This window comes from Sprattus sprattus (genome assembly GCF_963457725.1).
Source record: "Sprattus sprattus genome assembly, chromosome: 15".
Lineage (NCBI taxonomy): Eukaryota > Metazoa > Chordata > Actinopteri > Clupeiformes > Clupeidae > Sprattus > Sprattus sprattus.
Window position 1 is genome coordinate 24817043 of NC_137913.1, and position 21420 is coordinate 24838462.

The 21420-nt window shown below is 43.2% G+C and overlaps 2 protein-coding genes across 2 annotated transcripts in view; both read left to right on the forward strand.

Moving 5' to 3' along the window:
- fras1 (Fraser extracellular matrix complex subunit 1) overlaps positions 1-14511 on the forward strand; it is a 110218-nt gene extending 95707 nt beyond the window's left edge. Inside the window, 25 exon segments of the mRNA XM_080852650.1 lie at positions 210-437; positions 2039-2152; positions 2540-2690; positions 2982-3141; positions 3774-3942; positions 4236-4482; positions 4579-4923; positions 5057-5217; positions 5434-5581; positions 5681-5886; positions 6171-6327; positions 7417-7617; positions 7718-7905; positions 8178-8453; positions 8959-9191; positions 9508-9668; positions 10294-10508; positions 11075-11225; positions 11487-11594; positions 11712-11871; positions 11963-12079; positions 12168-12334; positions 12559-12764; positions 12918-13064; positions 13180-14511. Of these exon segments, the coding sequence (XP_080708776.1) occupies positions 210-437; positions 2039-2152; positions 2540-2690; positions 2982-3141; positions 3774-3942; positions 4236-4482; positions 4579-4923; positions 5057-5217; positions 5434-5581; positions 5681-5886; positions 6171-6327; positions 7417-7617; positions 7718-7905; positions 8178-8453; positions 8959-9191; positions 9508-9668; positions 10294-10508; positions 11075-11225; positions 11487-11594; positions 11712-11871; positions 11963-12079; positions 12168-12334; positions 12559-12764; positions 12918-13064; positions 13180-13761 (4998 nt within the window). The 3' untranslated portion in view covers positions 13762-14511.
- Positions 14512-15368: 857 nt separating this feature from the next.
- Positions 15369-20527, forward strand: anxa3a (annexin A3a; the record flags this gene model as incomplete). The annotated part of the gene is made up of 14 exons (XM_080852651.1): positions 15369-15386; positions 15786-15860; positions 16434-16481; positions 16568-16655; positions 17070-17164; positions 17267-17380; positions 18985-19075; positions 19192-19271; positions 19387-19443; positions 19586-19679; positions 19782-19877; positions 19974-20032; positions 20107-20229; positions 20468-20527. 14 exons carry the CDS (start codon positions 15369-15371, stop codon positions 20525-20527), a joined length of 1098 nt encoding a protein of 365 aa, XP_080708777.1.
- Positions 20528-21420: the final 893 nt, after the last annotated feature.

Consider the following 21420-nt stretch of genomic DNA (forward strand, 5'->3'; position numbering starts at 1 on the left):
AGACACACGCACAAACTTAGACACATAATCAAACACACACAGACTCTCTATCTTAATTAGGTTGCTGATAACATGGTCTTATTAATGGCCCTGTGTCATGTCTGTTTACTCTCTATATCTCTCTGTCATAACCTTATTCTCCCTCTCTTCTCTCTCTCCTCCCTCACTGGCCCTCTTTCTAACGTCCTCTGCTTACTCTTCTTCTTTAGGAGGACGCCATCACCTTCACCGTGGTCCAGGCCCCCCGACACGGCACCATCGAGCGCACCAACAATGGCCAGCACTACCGGCAGACCAGCACCTTTACCATGGACGACATTTACCAGAATCGCATCAGCTACAACCACGACGGCAGCAACTCACTCAAGGACCGCTTCACCTTCACCGTGGCCGACGGCACCAACATGTTCTTCCTGGTGGAGGAGGGCGGGAAGGAGGTGTGTGTGTGTGTGTGTGTGTGTGTGTGTGTGTGCGTGTGTGTCTGTGTGCATTTTTTGGGTTCATTTTTATTTGAATGTGTGTATGCATGTGCGTAAATATGCATGTGTGTGTGTATGCATGTGCGTATAAATGCATGTGTGTGTGTGTGTGTGTGTGTGTGTGTGTGTGTGTGTGTGTGTGTGTGTGTGTGTGTGTGTTTATTTCCCGTAAAGACACACAGTTCATGTGGGGTGTCTTTGGTATCAGGGACAGGCAAAAGTTGGGTACTCTATCAGGTCGGGCCCCTGCCATGAATGTGTCCTGTGCAGCCATAGTTTACAATGGAGCTGCTCTCCCAGCCGAACTAAGACATCATAGTCAGGAAGACATAGAGGCAGAGGCTCAGAATGCGCCCTTTGTGGGGATTGCATCATATTTTACTCCAGGTTTTTTTAGCCATGCTATATAAATGGAGAAGTTTCCTTGAGTTGTTACCTCTGGCTCAAGGTTGTAGCAGTGTTTTCTGTTACTTTGTTTAAGCATCTTTGTGTGTGTGCTTGAGTGTGTGAGTGAATGCACACGTGTGTGTGTGTGTGTGTGTAGGTGAGTTTGTGTGTGTGTGTGTGTGTGAGTTTGTGTAGCTAGGTGAGTGTGTCAGTGTGTAGGTGAATGTTTGTTTGTGTGTGTGTGTGTGTGTGTGTGTGTGTTTGTGTGTTTGTGTGTTTGTGTGTGTGTGTGTGTGTGTGTGTGTGTGTGTGTGTGTGTGTGTGTGTGTGTGTGTGTGTGTGTGTGTGTGTGTGCAGTCTGTTTTTAGCCACTCAACAATCAGTGTGCTTCTGAACAATGTTCGTCACAGACTGTCAGCTAATTTGTCTGTCCCAGTCTGCCAGTGTTAATACACAAGGGACTCTCACTCTCATTTCTTTCTCTACACAAGCACACATACACACTCCCAGACACTTACTTACTTATACACACATTCCATTTTCACTCTCTTCCTCCCTCTTGCTGTGTGATGTTGGAGATGATGGGCAATGTATTTTCAAGGTGCAATGGGGAAAACGGGAAGGGGTTTGAAGACTTTTTTTATTTTGAATGTGATGCTGTAAGCATGGTTGATTTAGCTTCTTAAGGTATGTGTTGTATTGGTGTAATCATGTAAGTAAGAGAGAGGTCTAAGGAGTGTTACATTTCTCTCTCTCTCTTTCTGTTTTTCTTTCTATCTCCCCCCCCTCCTCTGGTTCCTTCTCTGGGGTCATGTGTCTTCCTTCTTCCCTCCCTCCCTCCCTTTCTCCCGGCAGCTGCATTTACCATTTCCCCCATGTCAGCATGTTCTCACCACACCTGACAGCGGGTGTTTTCTTAGTGGGCAGCTGCGTCTGGAACTGCTTCACCTTGTCAAAAAATGTAACACGTAATGACAGCACTTATCACCAGAGCGATAGCCGTCCATTCCTTAATCCTTTCCTGCCTCTGTAGGGGGTAGTGGGGGGGGGGGGGGGAATTCAGTTTAAGCCTTGATGCAAGTCTATCAGAAGTAATCTTTTGCCCAATGTGGTTGAAGTGATGGGATTTTTGTTTTCGTGTGTGAAAAATGTCCTGCTGTCACCTCTTCTAGATTGTGACAGCTGCCCCTCAGAAGTTTAAGATTGACATCCTCCCTGTGGATGACGGGACGCCTCGCATCGTCACCAACCTGGGCCTGCAGTGGCTGGAGTACATGGACAATAAGGTAGTCATGTCTGTTTGTGACATTTTACAGCACTTCATCTAAAGGTGTTGCTGTTGACTATTCTTTTGTTCTACAAAAACAATGAGCTTTATTCCATTGGATAATGTTTGACATAGATGTGACTCTGGTGTTGGCAGTACTTTTAAGTTTAACTCTGCCACTACATGCTACTGAGGTGTAGAAAAAAAATATATAAACTATGAAACATTTCTATTTTATTGTTTTAATCATGTCCCGGTGAATCGGGTAGTCAAACTTTGCAGCTGCCCGCACTGCATCACCTGGATCCTCTGAGTCCTATGCAACAATATCCCCCTCTACTGGACAAATATCATATTGTTAGTTACTCAGCTTTTCAGAATGCACATGTTAATGTGTTGTTTATAGGCCACAAACCTCATCTCAAAGAAGGAGCTGCTGACTGTGGACCCTGACACAGACGATGGCCAGCTCACCTATGAGGTCACCACCTCGCCCAAACACGGATTCCTAGAGAGCAAACTCAAGCCTGCCAACCCTATAACCACATTCACTCAAGGTAATCTCCAAAGAACAGGCTTTCTGTAGGGATGGGATCACCTAATGCAGTATGCACTTCCAGACAGATAGACTGTAAAATCCCATAGCTGATTTAAACCTGCAGCAGTCTTCCTGGAATTGCTCATTTTGCGTAATGTATCGCAAGCACAACCTAGCAAAAATGCAAGGTATCACATATCACCTGAAGCAAGATATCACATATCCTGATAATGCATATTGCCCAGTTGCTTTGATCAAATTACTTAGATCTCATTTGAAAGATCTGTAATGTGAATGTCTTGTCTCCCAGCGGACATCAATCTGGGTCTGATTCGTTATGTGCTGAACGAGGGCAGCGTCAAGGAGACCAGCGACAATTTCAAGTTCCTGGTGAAGGACAGCAAGCCCAACGTCGTCAGCGACAACATGTTCCACATTCAGTGGTCCCTCATCAGCTTTGAGCACAAGAGGTGTGTGCTGCAGTCACTCTGGCAGCCTCAGGGCTGCAGTCTCTCTGCCATTCCCTCTCTTGGAGTTACATTTTAGAGTTTTAGATTAGATTCAACTTTATTGTCATTGCACAGTAGAACAAAAACTGAGACAACAAAATGCAGTTCAGCATCTAACCAGAAGTGCAAAATAGCAGTACAAGTGCAGAGTATGTGCATATGTCAAGTGGAATATTTAAATAAATAAGATATGTACAGTAAGAAATAGATATGGAGTATGAACATTATAAATGAGCATAATGTGCACAATTTGTCATGGCTGCCGTAGAGGGCTGGACCCTTCATCAATGGCACAGGCTGCAAGTACACGTATGTTCATCCCATTTCTTAATGGACTAGAATAGAAATGTTCAAATGAGAAAAAGTCAACTAAAAATATAACTAAATCATGATGTCAGGCTTCCGGCTGTGCAATGTAAGAGGGCGGTCACGCTTTGGGATAGCTCCCGTATATTTCATAATTTAAGTGCACCACTTCGACGTTTGCCCTATTTCACCGTATTCATTTTTTTTTTAAATCATGATGTCAACAGTTCTTTTTTTTCTGATACATACCATGAAACAGACCCACAACCAGTCCCTTATATCCACAGCTATAATGTGAGTGAGAAGGCAGGCACCGTAGCCGTGACCGTGAAAAGGACAGGGAATCTGAACCAGTATGCCATCGTCCTGTGCCGGACGGAGCAGGGCACTGCCACCTCCACCTCCAGTGTTGGCTCTCGCCCGGGTCAGCAGGACTATGTGGAGTATGCCGGACAGGTGAGGCTGATTACTCACAGACATAAGCAGGTCCTGCTCCCAGTGTCATGCTTCCAATGTCAGTTCCATTTACTTACAAAGGAATTCTGAAATGGCTGTCAACACGGTCACAGAACACATTTCAATATTCTTTCTACCAAAGACCATCTTTTCTAAACCCTACTGACAGCCTATGGTCATTTTATTTGTAATTGCTCCTAATAGTGCTCCAATGTATCAAGTTATTGTCTGTGAGATTGATCACTCTAATGTGCTGCAGTAATACTGAAGTCTGTTTTCCCCTCACGTCACAGGTCCAGTTTGATGAACGAGAGGACACCAAGGTGTGCACCATCGTCATCAACGACGACCAGGTGTTTGAGAACATCGAGAGCTTCAACGTGGAGCTGAGCATGCCCGTGTACGCCCTGCTGGGCCAGGTCACCCGCGCCAAGGTCAACATCAACGACACGGAGGACGAGCCCTTACTGCAGTTCGACAAGAAGACCTACCACGTCAACGAGAGCACCGGCTTCGCCTTCGTTCCCGTCGAGAGGAAAGGTCTGGCCCCCTACTTTCACGCTATTCGCTTGCAGTTGTGTCTGGGTTGCACGTTCACCTAAGCTCACACGTCTGACTTTTTCCACCCTCCTCCAGGTGACACGAGCAGCACCGTCTCCGCTCTCTGCTACACCGTTCCAAAGTCCGCCAAGGGCAGCAGCCTGCACGCCCTGGAGTCCGGCTCCGACTACAAGAGTCGCGGCATGTCCAACGACAACCGTGTGATCTTCGGGCCAGGGGTGAGCATGTCCACGTGCGACGTCAAGCTGATCGACGACAGCGAGTACGAGCTGGCGGAGGAGTTCGAGCTGGTCCTGTCCGACGCCTCGGACAACGCACGCACGGGAGGCGTTACAGTGGCTAAGGTGGTGATCGGCGGACCCAACGATGCCTCTACCGTATCCCTGGGCAATGCAACGTTCACCTACAGCGAGGATGCAGGTGAGTTTGAGTGGCCGATTCTGTCTAGTGGAGCATTCTCAGTACTTTCCATATCTGTGCCCTCCCCTTGAGTGGCTCTTTTGAAAGCGCCCCTTGTGCTCCCCCCCCCCCCCCCCCCCCCCCATCCCCACAGGAACCATTGAGATCCCAGTAGTGAGGCATGGCAGTGACCTCTCCTCAGTGGCATCTGTGTGGTGCGCCACCCGCCCCGCCGATCACGACTCGGCCACTCCCGGTGTGGACTACATCCCCAGCTCCAAGAAAGTGGAGTTCAAGCCAGGTGTCAAACAGGAGGTACAGAGCGTAGACATATCAGAATCAGAAAATCAGAAATGTGTTTACTGCCAAGTTGGTTTACACCTACCAGGAATTTTCTGTGGTACATTGGTGAAAACAATAAACTTACACAATAAACAATAAACATATTCAGTACTTTTTCAAATCAATATGTGTTTCAAGTGGTAACCAACATGAACCTGTTTAACATTGATGTCTATGGTACCCACACAGACCTGCAGCCTCACCATCATGGATGATGTCCAGAACCCCACCATTGAGGGGACAGAGTCCTTCGTGGTGTTCCTGAGTTCTCCCCAGGGTGCCGTCCTTGTGGAGCCTCACGAGGCGTCTGTCCTCATTACCGACACCTTCCTGGACAGTACGTACCTTGCACAGATTCACTCATTAAAACACACTCACTCTAAAACACATGCTGTGGGCCTTATTTGAAGCAACCTCATTTTTTTTTCTGCACCAGTTCCCAGCATGCAGTTTGAGAAGGTGAAGTTCACAGTGAAGGAGAAAGACGGCGTCCTGCATATCCCCATCGTCCGTACCGGGGACCTGTCCTACAAGTCGTCTGTCCGCTGCTACACCCGCACCATGTCTGCTATGGTGATGGACGACTTTGAAGAGAGGAGGAACGTGGATGACTCTCGCGTCACCTTCCTGAAGGGGGAGAGGGTAATATTATGCTTCTTCAACTAGCAAGCAATGGCACAGCAGACTGGATGAAGGGCTTCTGGGAAATTAGGGAAAGCGAGACTGGATTGCTTTAAGAGATGCAAATCATTTCAAATCTTACTGATTACTCCTCACTGATTTTCACCCCGAAAAGAGCTGTTTATTGAAACACTAATCAAATTAGTTAGGCTTGTTCTTAGTATTTATGCAATGTGGTTGTCAGTATGAATGGAAATGGATGTTTGCATTTTGAGGCACCGATTTGAAACTCTCCTCGTTGACAGGTGAAGAACTGCACCGTGCACATCAACGACGACTCTGTGTTTGAGCCGGAGGAGGAGTTTCAGGTGCACCTGGGCGCCCCTCAGGGCGATCACTGGGGTGGGGCCATGATCGGAGTGAACGACATTGTCACGGTCATCATCACCAACGACGAGGATGGTGAGCTTCTGGGTGTTTTGTTAAGTGTCTCAAAAGGTGTCAATTTGATCGTCACCATTTTGTAGAGAGAAGAAAGAGAAGAATGAATTTGAAGTGCAACTGAGAAAACATCGGTTTAGATGGACTTGAACAGTCATGACTCATGACGGACATATTCAATCATACATGGATAATAGAGAATTCTATACTTACCTTGTTTTACCTCACTGTAAACCCAAACAGTTCTACTAACTCATTAACATTATGTATTCAGTACTTAAAACCTGGTATTTAGTTGACCCAACTTAAAATGTATACGTTTTCTGAGCAAGTGCAGACGCTTTAATTGTATTGGAATGTATTTGTTTGAGCTAACATTGCCTGATAACTCAAAAAATTGTAGTATCTGACGTCTTCAACGTCGTTGAGAACACCATTGCAAAGCTCTTGTGATGAGAGACGGACACAGCAGACTTATGGTAGAGGAGTCGTTTAGTAATCCAGAGGTTGGAAGGTTGCTAGTTCGATTCCCCACTCCTCCTTACCAAGTGTATAAGTGTGAACCCCTAAACTGCTCATGATCTATAAATGCAAAATTCCTTGTCAATCGCTTGGATAAAAGAGTCTGCTAAATCACAGATGTAAATGTAAATGCAGTGGCAACACTGGGAAGGCGGCGACTAATGACAGTTTTCTCTACAGTAAGAGCTTGCGCAAGAAGTTGGAACGTAAGGAATATACCCTTTCAAAAACTTAAGGGCGTAATAACTAGTTTGTGAAAGACACAAAGAAACACAAATATCTGACGAGGCTAAATCCTTTACGATTTTGGAATAATATGAGTTCAGAGAACTCAAAAATTATGAAAATGATAACACAAAAAAATCAGAATAGCCGATGTATAATTTTTGAGTTAAGTTTACTTAAAAAAAATAATATATGTACTCAAATTTTCTTATGTAATCGGTTACATCAAAAGTTTGGAGTTCTCTGAACTTGTTCAGGTTTACAGTGCTCTTTTAAAAGTTTTAAAGAGAAAGACAATAACAGATATGTGATGATATACTGAACAATGATACCTTCCTAACGTCATGTCTGTGTGTCCCCCAGCCCCCACCATTGAGTTTGAACAGGCCTCTTTCCAAGTGCGGGAGCCTCCAGGTCCTGATGGAATCGAGGTGCTAAACATCAAAGTCATCCGCAAGGGAGACCTGGACCGCACCTCCAAGATCCGCTGCAGCACCCGGGATGGCTCAGCCCAGTCGGGAGTGGACTACAACCCCAAGAGCCGAGTCCTCAAGTTCAGCCCAGGTCAGTGTTTTGTGAACCGTCTGTTTGAATCAGTGTCTCCGTTTTGGTTGAGTTGTGGCTTTGACAGTTTTATGGGACCTAATTTTGAGTCACCTTTCAGGAATGGACCACATCCTGTTCAAGGTGGACATCCTGTCCAGTGAGGACAGGGAGTGGCATGAGTCTTTCACAGTGGTCCTTGGCCCAGATGACCCCGTGGAGGCTGTGCTTGGAGAGATCACCACGGCAACAGTGACTATTTTGGATCAGGAGGCCGCAGGAAGTCTCATCCTCCCTTCCCCACCAGTAGTAAGAGATGATGATGCTACATGTACTCTCCCTACATTAATCCAGTGGCATATTGAGTATATATTAAGCATATACACACACCATGTCATTTAGATTCAGGTGAAATCAGTGGGCCTTGTTAAAACCAAAAACTATTGTTGCAAAAACACACTAATACTGTGTAATTTTACATGTGGTTGGCAAAACTTTTAATAACATCAAGGTTTCAATGAGGATATGTTCAGTGTTGAGCTCTACTCTCCTGTCACTCAGCTATGGTTTCTCCTCTGTAGTTGGTCTCCCTGTCAGACTACGACAATGTGCAGGAGGTGACCAAAGAGGGCAGCAAGAAGACCCCGTCTCCTGGCTACCCCTTGGTCTGCGTGACACCGTGTGACCCCCACTACCCCAAATACTCTGTCACAAAGGAGCGCTGCGAGGATGCGGGCATCAACCAGACCTCCATCCACTTCAGCTGGGAGGTGGCAGCTCCCACAGACGCCAGCGGTGCCCGCTCCCCGTTTGAGACCGTGACGGACACCACACCCTACACCAGCGTCAACCACATGGTAAGCCTGAATGCTTGCAGGCATTTGCTACACTTAATTGGATTTACTTAATTATAATGTGGACAAAAGTTGCACATGAATGAAATGACATGAATGAAGCATTTATCTTTCAATTTAGGTATCTTATAAAAAATACAGACACAAGTTAACCAAACTAATTCCAATTAAATTGGAATTTTAACTTCAATAAACTTCAACGTAACAGTGTTGTTTTAAAGAAAAAAAAGACTAGTTTTGTGGTTTAGTGAATTTGACAACCCATCTTTTACCTTTTTTAAGTGTGCTGCATTGAGTTACAATTATAAGAGTTTACTATCCACATTACTTGTGGGGGATGGGAGCTCTTCTGAGATAAGGAATCCTGTGTAATTTGCATGTTACATGATTAATTTCCTCATTGTTGCCATTGCTGTGTGTGTGTGTGTGTGTGTGTGTGTGTGTGTGTGTGTGTGTGTGTGTGTGTGTGTGTGTGTGCACGTGTGTGCATGTGTGTGCGTGTGCCCAGGTCCTGGACAGTATCTACTTCAGCCGGCGCTTCCACGTGCGCTGTGTGGCTCAGGCGCGGGACAAGGCCGGGCACCTGGGCACTCCGCTCAGGAGCAACATCGCCACCATCGGCACAGAGGGCTCCATCTGCCACACACCAGTTACCACAGGCACCGCCCGCGGCTTCCAGGCTCAGTCATTCATTGCGTCCCTCAAATACCTGGATGTGAAGCACAAGGAGCACCCCAACAGGTGGGCAAAGAGGAGACATGATGTATTAGTAGTATCTGTGATAATGAATTAGTCCATAAATTCAAGATAATCGTAACAAATAAGTATTGTCAACTAAGATGCCTTATCAACTAAACATTTAGACTAAAGAAATAAGGTATTTAAGGACTTCGTCAGGAATCAAAGCCCACCAGGTCCATTATAACATAGTAAAGGAGCTGGCTCTGGAAGTACACCTACAAAAATCCAGTCTGGATCTTTGCTGTGTATTTACAATGCCGAGACATACCAATGAAAGTGGCTGATATCTACCTGTGTGGTGTGCTGTGTGTGCCAGGATCCAGATCTCTGTGCAGATCCCCCACCAGGACGGCATGCTGCCCCTGGTGTCCACTATGCCCCTGCACAACCTGCACTTCCTGCTCTCCGAGTCCATCTACCGCCACCAGCACATCTGCTCCAACCTGGTCACCATCAAAGACCTGCAGGGCATTTCAGGTGAGCCATCTGGCCCCTCAGAACAATCATGTCACATTGTGTTTGCAGTTGGTGTTGTAGTATCTGATGGAGAGCAGTACAGTGTGTTTTTGGTTTTATTGTCAGGCAAAGTGGAAAAGTTTTTAAAGTCCTCCAAGAGTGCATAAGGGCTATCAGATGAGCTTGTAAAATCTCACAAGGTCTTGAAATATGTATGCGCCCCATAGATTCGAACACCTAAGCAAAAAATGTCTCAAAAGAATTTCAGACAGGAAACCTTCCTTTCAGCACCCCAGTCAGATCGTAATAATAATACTTATTGTTCTTCATAGATTTGTAATAACAACCACTTGTTATTTTGGCAAGAGCATGTAGGGTGTGATTTGTCTATCAATGATTTGCTTAATACATTTACATTAAGTAATTTAGCAGACGCTTTTATCCAAAGCGACGTACAAGGAAACTGCATTTATACAGCGCTCTTCTGCTCGTATAGAGCACACAAAGCGCTTTAACATAGCATCTTGCTTTGCCCAGGATTGAACCCAGGTCAGCTACTTCTTAGTCACTAACCACTGTACCACTGATCACACCCTGTGGTAAATTATTAGATGGGTATAAATGACTGGTTGTCTGTGTTTTGCAGAGACTGGCTTCTTGGATGACGTGTCGTACGACAGTATTTCCCTGGGCCCCGGCTATGACCGGCCCTACCAGTTCAACCCTGGCGTGAGAGAGCCCAAGACCATCCAGCTCTACAAGCACCTCAACCTGAAGAGCTGCATCTGGACCTTCGATGCCTACTACGACATGACCGAGCTCATTGACGTCTGCGGGGGATCTGTCGCGGCAGACTTCCAGGTTGACAAGTTGATATATTCCAGGTTGATGTATGCTAGCCAAGGCCCTAGCACACTTCATTTGCACTTAATTTGACTACCTGTCAGACAGACGGCTCCTGCCCTTGGCCCCGGCTAACTCATTTGCCTACGGCTCCAACATCACTGTACTCAAATTACCTGACCATAGCTGTCAGTTCAGTATGGGTGTTTTTAAAGCACCAAATAGGCCTTGAACTGGTTTAGTGTTACAACTCATTCAAACAGTCCTAATATGAAACAGGAATATAAAGTCATTAATTCTTAGGTTTACTAATGAATCAATCAATCATCTAGGTTAACGTAATGTATTGTTCATGCTGCTTCAGCCGTAGGCTTTACCAACTTTATGTGGGTCTACGCCTACTTAAAAAAACCTCAAATTAATCAAACGAAAAGACTTGTGCATTTTAAATTATTCCTTATTTGATCAATCAAAATTCAATAATTAATAAACCCTCATTCATAATTCACATCCTCTTAGTAAAATAATGTTATTAAAAATGATATTTTTCCTGAAACGTACTTTTACGCTGTGTGCTGTTTTAGGTACGGGACTCTGCCCAGTCCTTCCTCACGGTGCAGGTTCCTCTGCATGTGTCCTACATCTACGTGACGGCCCCTCGCGGGTGGGCCTCCCTGGAGCACCACACGGAGATGGAGTTCTCCTTCTTCTACGACACGGTGCTCTGGAAGACAGGTACTCTATAGCATACCAACCAACTGCACTTTCATGGTTGGCTTTCCACAGTTATACCATAAAGCATATGTTGTACACACATACTGATATTGTAACACACTTAGAATATACCTAGTTCTGGACTTAACCATTTTTTTAGTTTGTTAAACTTGTTATGTTCCCATACATCATTTGTATCCCTTTCCTGGCCCTTTTCTTTTGTCTTTTTTTCAATTACTTTGTTCTTCCATGCAAATCCAATGTTCCGGTGTCTCCTTACAGGTATTCAGACTGACAGTGTTCTGTCAGCCAGGCTTCAGATCATAAGGATTTTCATCAGGGAAGATGGACGGCTGGTGATCGAGTTTAAAACGCATGCCAAATTTAGAGGTCAGTTTTCCTTCCTAGTGTTTTAGCTTATCCAAATGTGAACATAATGGTCATTTTTTTTGTCTGGGTTGCACTGACATGCTAACATGCTCACAATCTACCTTCTGTACAATCCAGGCCAGTTTATCCCAGAACACCACACCCTTCCTGGGCACAAGTCTCACCTCATGGCCCCAGACCACTTGGGTGGTATTGACTTTGACCTGCAGTTGCTGTGGAGCGCCCAGACCTTTGACTCCCCTTACCAGCTCTGGAGAGCTACCAGCTCCTACAGCAGGTAGGCATCCAAACCCTGGCAGTTAAAAAAGACCCTCTGCATCTGTTTCCGACAGTGTTGGAGCTGAGTGTGTTCATTCTGTGTGTTCCAGGAAGGACTACTCAGGGGAGTACACCGTCTTCCTCATCCCCTGCACTGTGCAGCCTACTCAGCCCTGGATCGACCCCGGGGACAAACCCCTGTCTTGCACAGCCCATGCCCCTGAGAAGTACGCCAGCACTCAGTTCTCAGATTAATGTTATTTCAGATACAGTATAAAAGTGATTTAATGGTGGTATTTCTATTTGTTTTTCTAGATTCCTGGTGCCCATTGCCTTCCAGCAGACCAACCGTCCGGTGCCAGTGGTCTACTCTCTCAATACTGAGTTCCAGCTCTGCAACAATGACAAAGTTTTCATGATGGATCCCTCCACTGCAGACATGTCAATGGCTGAGATGGACTACAAAGGAGCCTTTTCTATGGGTAAAGACATTCCAAATGATTAAAACCCGGAACAAAAGGTTGCTAGCATGCACAACTTATAATTTCACCTCCTGTTTTGTTATGACTTTTTAACCTGGCATGACATTTTGATAATGATAATTTGTTTATAAGAAAACCCGTTACTACTGTGAGGAGGATTTCATGCTAGTGGTGGCTTCATTCCTGTCGCCGAATTCTGAAACAACGTGACTCTTTGTGTGCAGGTCAGACACTCTATGGCAGAGTGCTGTGGAACCCAGAGCAGAACCTCAACGCTGCCTACAAGCTCCAGCTGGAGAAGGTGTATCTATGCACAGGGAGAGATGGATACGTTCCTTTCTTTGACCCCACGGGAACCCTTTATAATGAAGGCCCCCAGTATGGGTGCATTCAGCCTAACAAACATCTCAAGCACAGATTCCTGCTGCTGGTATGTCAGTTAAAACCTGCTTAGTTGTCAGTCTGGAAAAAAGATATGGCTGTTAAACCGGTTTTTCAACCTTTGGTTGTTCCATGGAATGGAGAATGGCAGTTTTCTTCTTCCTGTGGTAAAATGATTCCATGAACTTAATCTGTCCTGCAGGATCGGAAACAGCCAGATGTCTGTGATCGTTACTTCCACGACGTTCCATTTGAGGCCAATTTGGTATCTGACAGTCCTGAATTTCACTCCGTTAACGCAATGCCAGGTGTGGATGGCTTCACCATGAAGGTTGACGCCCTTTATAAGGTCAGTAAAACATCTAATTTACTCATAATAATTAGCACCAATCATCCACCACAGTACATAATTAGTCGTTGGTACTAGTTGTTGATGCTGACAGCCAGAGTTTGTGGTTCTGCAGGTGGAGGCAGGACACCAGTGGTACCTCCAGGTAATCTACGTGATTGGACCTGAGTCCACCACCGGCCCACGGATCCAGCGCTCACTGACGTATGAGCTGAAGCGCAGCCGCCGGGACCTGGTGGACCGGTCGGGCCACCTCACACTGGACGAGTCCCTCATCTACGATAACGAGGGCGACCAGGTAAAGAACGGCACCAACATGAAGACGCTCCGGCTGGACGTGGAGCCCTCGGCCACCTTCAACCCGCAGGTGGGCAGCTCCATCGGGGGCGGCGTGGCCGCCGTCACCCTGCTGGTCCTCGTGCTGCTGGCCACCTGCTTCGTGTTCAGGAAGTGCCGCCGTGCCGGCAAGAAGAAGAAGCCACCTAAGGACATGGCCGAGCAGTACCCCCTCAACACCAAGGTGGAGGTGTGCATCGAGCGGCTGGAGAAGAACCTCAACAGCAAGAGGAACGTCAACCGTAACGTCAACATTCTCCACAAGAGCCCCGAGACCTACAAGGTGAATGGCGTCAAGGTTAAGCAGGTCAACCTGGAGGTCAAGCTTCACAACAACTTGAACGACGGCACTGAAGTTTGATCCTTCGCCAAGAGTATTTTATGGAAACCCCCCTTATTTTCTATCACTGTTTGTAATTATGAGATGAGATATTATTAATGTATTTTTATACGACCATTACAAAAGGGAAGTGTGTGTGTCAGCTATGCAGCATAAATCATTTCACAACTGAGCTACCTCAGTGACAAAAAAAAAAAAAAAAGAACTCAAAAAGAAGACTCAAGAACCACTTTTACATGACGTCTTCTTCTAACAAATGGTTTTTCCATCTCTGCAGACATCTACATAAAACATTGCTTTTCTTTCAGGTACAGCAACATCACCACAGCAACATAATTAGGGGTAGCTCAGGCACCTTTACTCCATATTGCTTTGATGAATGATTCAGTTATCTGGCAGTTACTTCTTATTTTACAACGCAAACACTATAAAAAAATAAAGTATTAAAGACACACAAAAAGTGCCAGCACTTTGGACAAAGCAAGCCGTGTAAATATTGTTTTAAAAGTGCAATTACCTGATGACATGGTCATCCCTTCATTCGCTGCAGGTGTGAGTGTGGAGTTTGGCGCGTAGCCTCATCGATGTTATTAGCTTTTAACAAAACCACTGGTGTGCCATGGATTACTGTTAAGTGCGATTTTTTTTGTCTAAAATCAAGCAATTGTCCAAAGCAATTTGTTCTCAACCCATCAGAACACTGTCTGTAACTTTCCATTCTGTAACAGAACAAAAAAGTGTTTTGATTAAATGTGCACTTTGGAAAAAAAAGAAACTACTGTAGATTGTATTGACTATCCACTAGCTCACTCCAAATGCTGTTTTGCTCCTTTAACCACAGAGATGTGATGGTTAAAAATACTTTACTACTGTTTTATACAATGTGTACTCCACTTGTTATATTATTATCTGCCAAATAACCTCATGTGGGTTTTTTTAGTATTGTTAAATGTACATACGCATTCTGAAACACAGACACAACCATGTTGATTTTTTCTCATCATGTTATGTTGCGTTATGTCATATTGTATTACCCGCATTCAATATATAATGTATGACTGTTATTTTAAGTAATCTTTCAAGATATGATTCATCTGATGGATACGAAATGGTGCTGATTTGAGAGTCCCTCTGGTTTATGGAAGCTAACCGTAGTCTGCATGGTCTTCACAGTTATGATGGGTGGAGAAATTGTATTTCATTTTTGTCATCTGTTCTTTTGCTGACTTATTTGTCTCATTCTCGCTTTCTTTTCTTATGTCCGTCTATTCCTGTTTCATGTTTGGCCAGCTTTCAGAATGGTGTGCCTATCACTTAAGAATTGGGAGTTTTGGGAGATTATTAACATTGTATTTTTGGTGCTATCCTTTCTCAAAAATAACAATGCTCTAAATATGATGCCTGTATTCTGTGCCTTTTTAGTAATAAAGAAAATGTAAAATTCATTGACCTGAGGTGTTTTTTTTTTTTTTTTTACTTTACATTGTGAATATTATGGATCTGGAAGTGATTTATACCTATGTGAAGAAAACGTGACATGTGAAGGCCAGTGACATTGAATGCATGCGTGTGGAGTTTACATATCCAATTCAATGGTGAACACCATAATAAGATACAAGACGAAAAGCATGGATCAGTATCACGTTGTAACGTGAAAAGTTTGTTATAACAAGATGTTTTTCACGTTTTATCAACTCATTCTTTCATGTGTAGGCTACATTCTTAAAATGTACCATGCTCAGTAACAGCAGATTCCCGCCATGTCTCCACCCAAAGCATGAAGAACTCCTTTTCATTACAAAAAGCAAAGTGCCATTTCACAGCCATATATATATTGTATATTATTACGTTATAACGTGTAAATATCGCATCTTGAGATAACATGCAAATATCTGTCAGTAATGCAAACTGTCACCAAAACAAACGTCCCCTTAACAATGACAGTGCATGCGTAGAATGCTACTGGCCTGAAACTGTGGCTCGGCAGCTCTACAGCCAATATTTGTGTTATCTAAGTGGTTGACATCATTTCCTCTGACGAATAGTTTGGGAAAGGTGTGGTGCTGTCAGAGCCTGTTCCACTACCCGGATATTCTGCCCCGGTAGGATACGTGATACAGGTAAGGCTACGACAATCTTTGTATACTTTTATGTCGTATGACGTTTGAAAATAGATTTAACCTGTTCATGCTTCTGGAAATACAAATAACTTAATAAATCAAAATACATAATAAAAGGCTACGTTTTAAATCACAAAGATTTCCCGTGTGGAGGTAACAGGGTTGACACGACCTAAAACCAAGTTAAACGTAACCAAGTGATATATGGATGAAGAGAATACAATGACTTAACGTTTGTTGAAGAAACATAAATCTGGCAATTACGATGAAGCGCTTGCTTGAACCGACTTCATTTCAGTGTTTTAATGTTATTCTTTGATAAGAAAGTCATATCGATCCTATCTGAAACACATCATGATAACTTATAATTCGAATTGTATATTGTCACGAACTAATTCAACCTATACTTCTTTCTTTGCTCAGGAGGTTCACAATGACAACTTTATGGGTAGGCAATCTTTGTGATGTTTCTTAACTGAACAAATTGATGAAGTGATACTTATTGTAGTCATCTTTGGTACTATTTCTATTACTACTACTTTCAGATCTATACAATTACACATTCTTTTGCAGGATGACCTGGAAAGCCTTGTAGATGCACCATCCTCTTTCACAGTAAAGGTAACTTGAAGCCAACAGTTGGCTATACTATCAGGCATAATGATGTTTATGGCATGGCATCTCAATTTCTGGCAATTTACTGGCAGGGTGGTGAGAAAAGTAGCATCAAGCCAAAAGCGGACTTCAATGTCGGTGAGGATGTTGTAGCCCTGCGCAAAGCCATGGAGGGATTAGGTAGGATGTTCTTATCTCCTCATGTCCTTCGTCTGTGTGCTGTGTGTGACCCAAACACCTTTTTCAAAGTTTGCACATGAAGAGAATAACCTACTGTATATCAGGCCTTGAGATTAGAGTATCTCAACCCCTACTGATAGACATCAATAAATAAGCTGTTCTAAACTCTCTCTCTCTCTCTCTCTCTCTCTCTCTCTCTCTCTCTCTCTCTCTCTCTCTCTCTCCCTCTCTCTCTCTCTCTCTCTCTCTCTCTCTGTAATTGTAGGTATTAAGTATTAATTAGTAATGAATGTAGTTTTAATTAAGTTTATTTCATTGTGTTTGCATATTAGCTTCGACATGCTATTGCTTCCACAAAATCCATGTGTGAGGGCAGTATATGCCTTTTGCCTATCATATTTCTGTCTTTGCCAGGTACAACAGAGAAGACATTAATTGACATACTAACCCATCGAAGCAGCAGTCAGCGTGAGGCAATTTGTAAATCATATCTCGAGGCTACAAATAGGGTAATGCAATTTTGTGCGTGTGCGTGTTTGTGTGTGTGTGTGTGTGTGTGTGTGTTCTGACTTTTGCATGTAGTATTAATTGTTCGTGTGTCTTCATGGCAGACTCTGGTGAAAGATCTGGAAGGTGACACTCATGGTGACTTTGAGCGGCTGCTTGTAGCACTTGCCACTCCACCAGCTGTGTACGATGCCCAGGAAGTGATGCGAGCTATAGATGTAAGGACTCAGGTTTCATTGTTTGTTTGTTTCTCATAATTCAAATTTTCATATCAAAACACTTTGAATACAAACAAGTCTTTGGGATACCTTTTTTTATCATACCAGGGGATTTCAGCATCTACATAGATAATAACATGGACAATAATGCCAAAGACCTTTTTGCACTACTTGACCCTTATGGTCTCTCACAGCATGTTAACAAGCATACGCACACTCAACTCCACACTTGTGATCTCCTTATCTCCAAAGGTCTCGACTGATATTATGTTATGGATAAGCACGTCCTGATCCTTTCTGTCTTCTTTGATTTACTGATCACTTCGAGTGTTCAAATAAGCTTTGTTTCTGTTAAGAAAAGGTACCTAAACGAGAATACGAGTGCTCAGTTTATAGAGGCCATATGTCACCAACAAGGTGTCTAGATTTAATTGACGGCATATGGCAAAGAGCAGAGCAAAGTCCATTGTGCATGAATGAAGCTAATTTAATAACCTTATCCTTAGTGGAAACATGGATGGGTGAGCGCAGTCCTCCAACACGATAGCTTTAGTTCATGCACTATGGACTTTTTCTTGTTGCTTTGCTCACTGCCCTTCAATAATATCAGGGCCCCATGAGTGCAGAGATAGTTGATGTACTACTGGAATACTTTAACGTGTACATCTTGAATGTCATGGATGTTGTTGCACCGGTAAATGCCAAGAAAACTTTGAGCAAACAGAAAGTACCTTGGAGAAACAACATCACAGTAAAAGCCTTGAAAATAGAATACAGGAAAGCTGAACATTGTACCGAACAACAACAATGATTGCCATAGTTATGATACACAGCTATATCTGTTTCTTTCACCAGATAACTACAGTCCAGTACACTCAGTCAGTGCGGTTACATGTGTCCAGTTTTCGAGTGTAGTCGGGTTTCAATCGAAGGTCTAATTCATGTAACTCCCCAAATCTAGATTTCCTGTGTCCGACTGAAATCAGATTTACACCCCCAAATAAGTGATCGGATTACGCTGGAAATCAGACAACGCGCGCATGTAACTCCCAAAACTAGATTACAACCGGACAACAACAACTTTTGCGCATGCTTGAGATCCTGCCCATAGACACATGCATCATATATGTCTATGATATGATAATCGCTGCTAGACGCTCACTGTTCTTGCGCTCCCTCTCATTCACTTTGAAATACTGAAACGAAACTGAAACGTTGAAACTGAAACGTTGACTGTGACTGTTTTGGACAGAACGCGCTAATTCACTGAACAAATATTTTCATATTACTTTTCCACCACTTGTTAGTCATGTAATTCATTCATATCGATGTGATTCAATCAATACTAATACAACTTTAACTGTGATGTGTTTTTGTTTCATTTCACAACTTATTTACTGTATAATCAACGGTAGCAACACAAATAAGAGAATTAGCATTAACAAACACTGAGTCTTTATTTTTCCTTTGGATGCTCATTTTGTTGTTATTTAGGTCAAATGCTTTGAATTGTGTCTTTGTATGAAATGTGCTGTATAAATAAACTTGCCTGGCCTGAAACAAAAGTTCCCAGGACAAACCCATTTGTTGTCATTCTTTTTCAGGGCGTTGGAACAGAAGACAGCACCTTAATAGAAATATTTGCCTCCAGAACAAATCAACAGATCAAGGAGCTCTCTGCAGCTTACTTGGAAGGTAAGTCATTATGGCAGTGAAGAGAAGGATGAAGGAGGAGAAGATGCTCATGTCTTTATAATTTTGGTGACATTTTGGAATAATTGCCAATGATATTAATGCAAGTCATTCAACAGAGACAGAGAGAAAGTTGACATTTGACCTCAAGAAGGAGGTCTCTGGAAAATTTGGCAAAGCCATCCTCCTCCTAGCTGAGGTGAGTTAACTGAATAGAACTGAACGTCCCTGCATATGGAATAATACTTGAGATTAAAATGAGAGATTTTCTATGTGGATGACTGATGACTGTGCTTGCATGTCTTGATTGTCAGGGTGGGCGGGATGAGAGTGTCACTGTGGATAACGACAAGGCTAAAGAGGATGCCAAGGTGCAGTATGCCATAGCTAATTATTCCAGCTATCAAAAGAGACAGAGCTTGAATGCTACGATATCACTGCATTCAATGTGGTTAACTGTGGTTCTATGATATGATTTGGCAAAATATAGCGCTATGCCCATTCCTTCCACAGGCTCTGTATGATGCTGGCGAGAAGAAATGGGGGACTGATGAAGCAAAATTTGTAGACATACTGTCAAAAAGAAGCATACCTCAACTACGGCAAAGTACACAGGACTTTCTTGTTTATTGTTTATATCCTAACTGTGTGTGTGTGTGTGTGTGTGTGTGCGTGGTTATATTCAGCAGTACTGGGTTCTTGTTTGCAGCACTTGTAGAGTATAAGGAAATCAGTGGGAAGACCCTCCAGGAGAGCGTAGAGGGGGAGATGTCTGGTTCCCTAGAGGAACTGTTGGTGGCCATTGGTATATTTCATGTTCCATAGTTTACAGTAAATAGAAAACATTTATTTCTAACGTTCATTTAAGTAATTATGAATAATTATAACTATGATTTTCCAGTGAAATGTGTGAAGAATGTACCTGCTTACCTGGCTGAAAAACTGCACAAGAGTATGAAGGTATGATCATCAGTCTGATATCAGCATAAGATTTTTTCAGAGTGATTTGTTTTAATACTGAGGTTTTGGCACAGGGCGCAGGCACAGACGAGGCAACGCTGAACAGGATCTTGGTCAGTCGCTCTGAAATTGACATGCTTGACATCAGGACTGAGTTTAAAAAGCTCTATGAAGAGTCCCTACAATCTGCCATTGAGGTTAGCGTTCAGCCGTTTGAGGATGTGATTGACTAACCAAACATCTGCTAATCTTATCTAATACTTTTACAATACTCACACAGTATGAATCACTGCCAAATCAATGTATTTACAGTTGTGGTTGCAGTGATTCATCTATCTACTGTATAAACTCTAGAAGGTGAAAATCAATATGTTCTGAACTGGCTTTGCGATGTGACTCTAAGTATGGGTGGCTTTTTGTCTTACTTGATCACAGTCGGATGTGGCAGACAGCTACGGGGAATGTTTGAAGATGATTTGTGGAGGGGAAGACTGACACAAAACTATCCATGGCAGAGCCGAGTAAACATTTTTCTCTGATGCTCATTTTTATCTGTATCATCTAATCTTGGCTACTCTTGTGAAGCAAAACCTGTCAGTAATACAGTGTCTGTCAGTGTTGTATGCCCCTACTGTGGAGAGACCGTATACATGTATGATCCAAGGGTGGCCAAGATTATGTTTACACAACTACCATTTCTTACTACCATTTCTTACTGTACCAAATAATTAATTGTATAATGGGCTAGGTTAGTTATGGTTTTCATCAAAATGATTCGTATTATCCTGGTATGCCTTTACTCATACTATAATCTTTGTGTTTCCAGTCAGAGACCCATGGTAAATATAAGAAGAGTCTGCTGAATGTCTGTGGAGGAGATGACATTTAGAAATGAAAATGCATATTTCATTACTTTTTTTTCAACTCAGATGGTATACACCTATGTGTAATATATTTGATGCAGATGTCTTTGCATCATTGTTCTGCATTTAACTGTGTGATTTATATGCCTAATTAAACCTAAAAGAACATTTAAACAACAACAATGACAAAGATGACTTGTGGACTTCAGAAATGCAGTTTTGGCTATTTTTTAAAGGTTTGGTAAACAATGTATACTATGTTGTTGGTAACAAATGTGCTTTGGTGTCATAATTGAACATTTTCAGAGAGAGGCCTATCCCACTCACATCAAACTTAATTAATTGTTAATAGGCTTGAAATCTCTGCCACTGTTTTGGATTAAAATTGTATAAATTCTGAACGCTTGATAGTTTCATTTTGAACGTTTTCATCAAAGGTTCAGTAGTATTCAGAGGATGAAGTGGCCACCACTGTCACTCTGTTAGGCCACCGGTTTTACGCATCCCTCTGATTCAAGCCGTTTC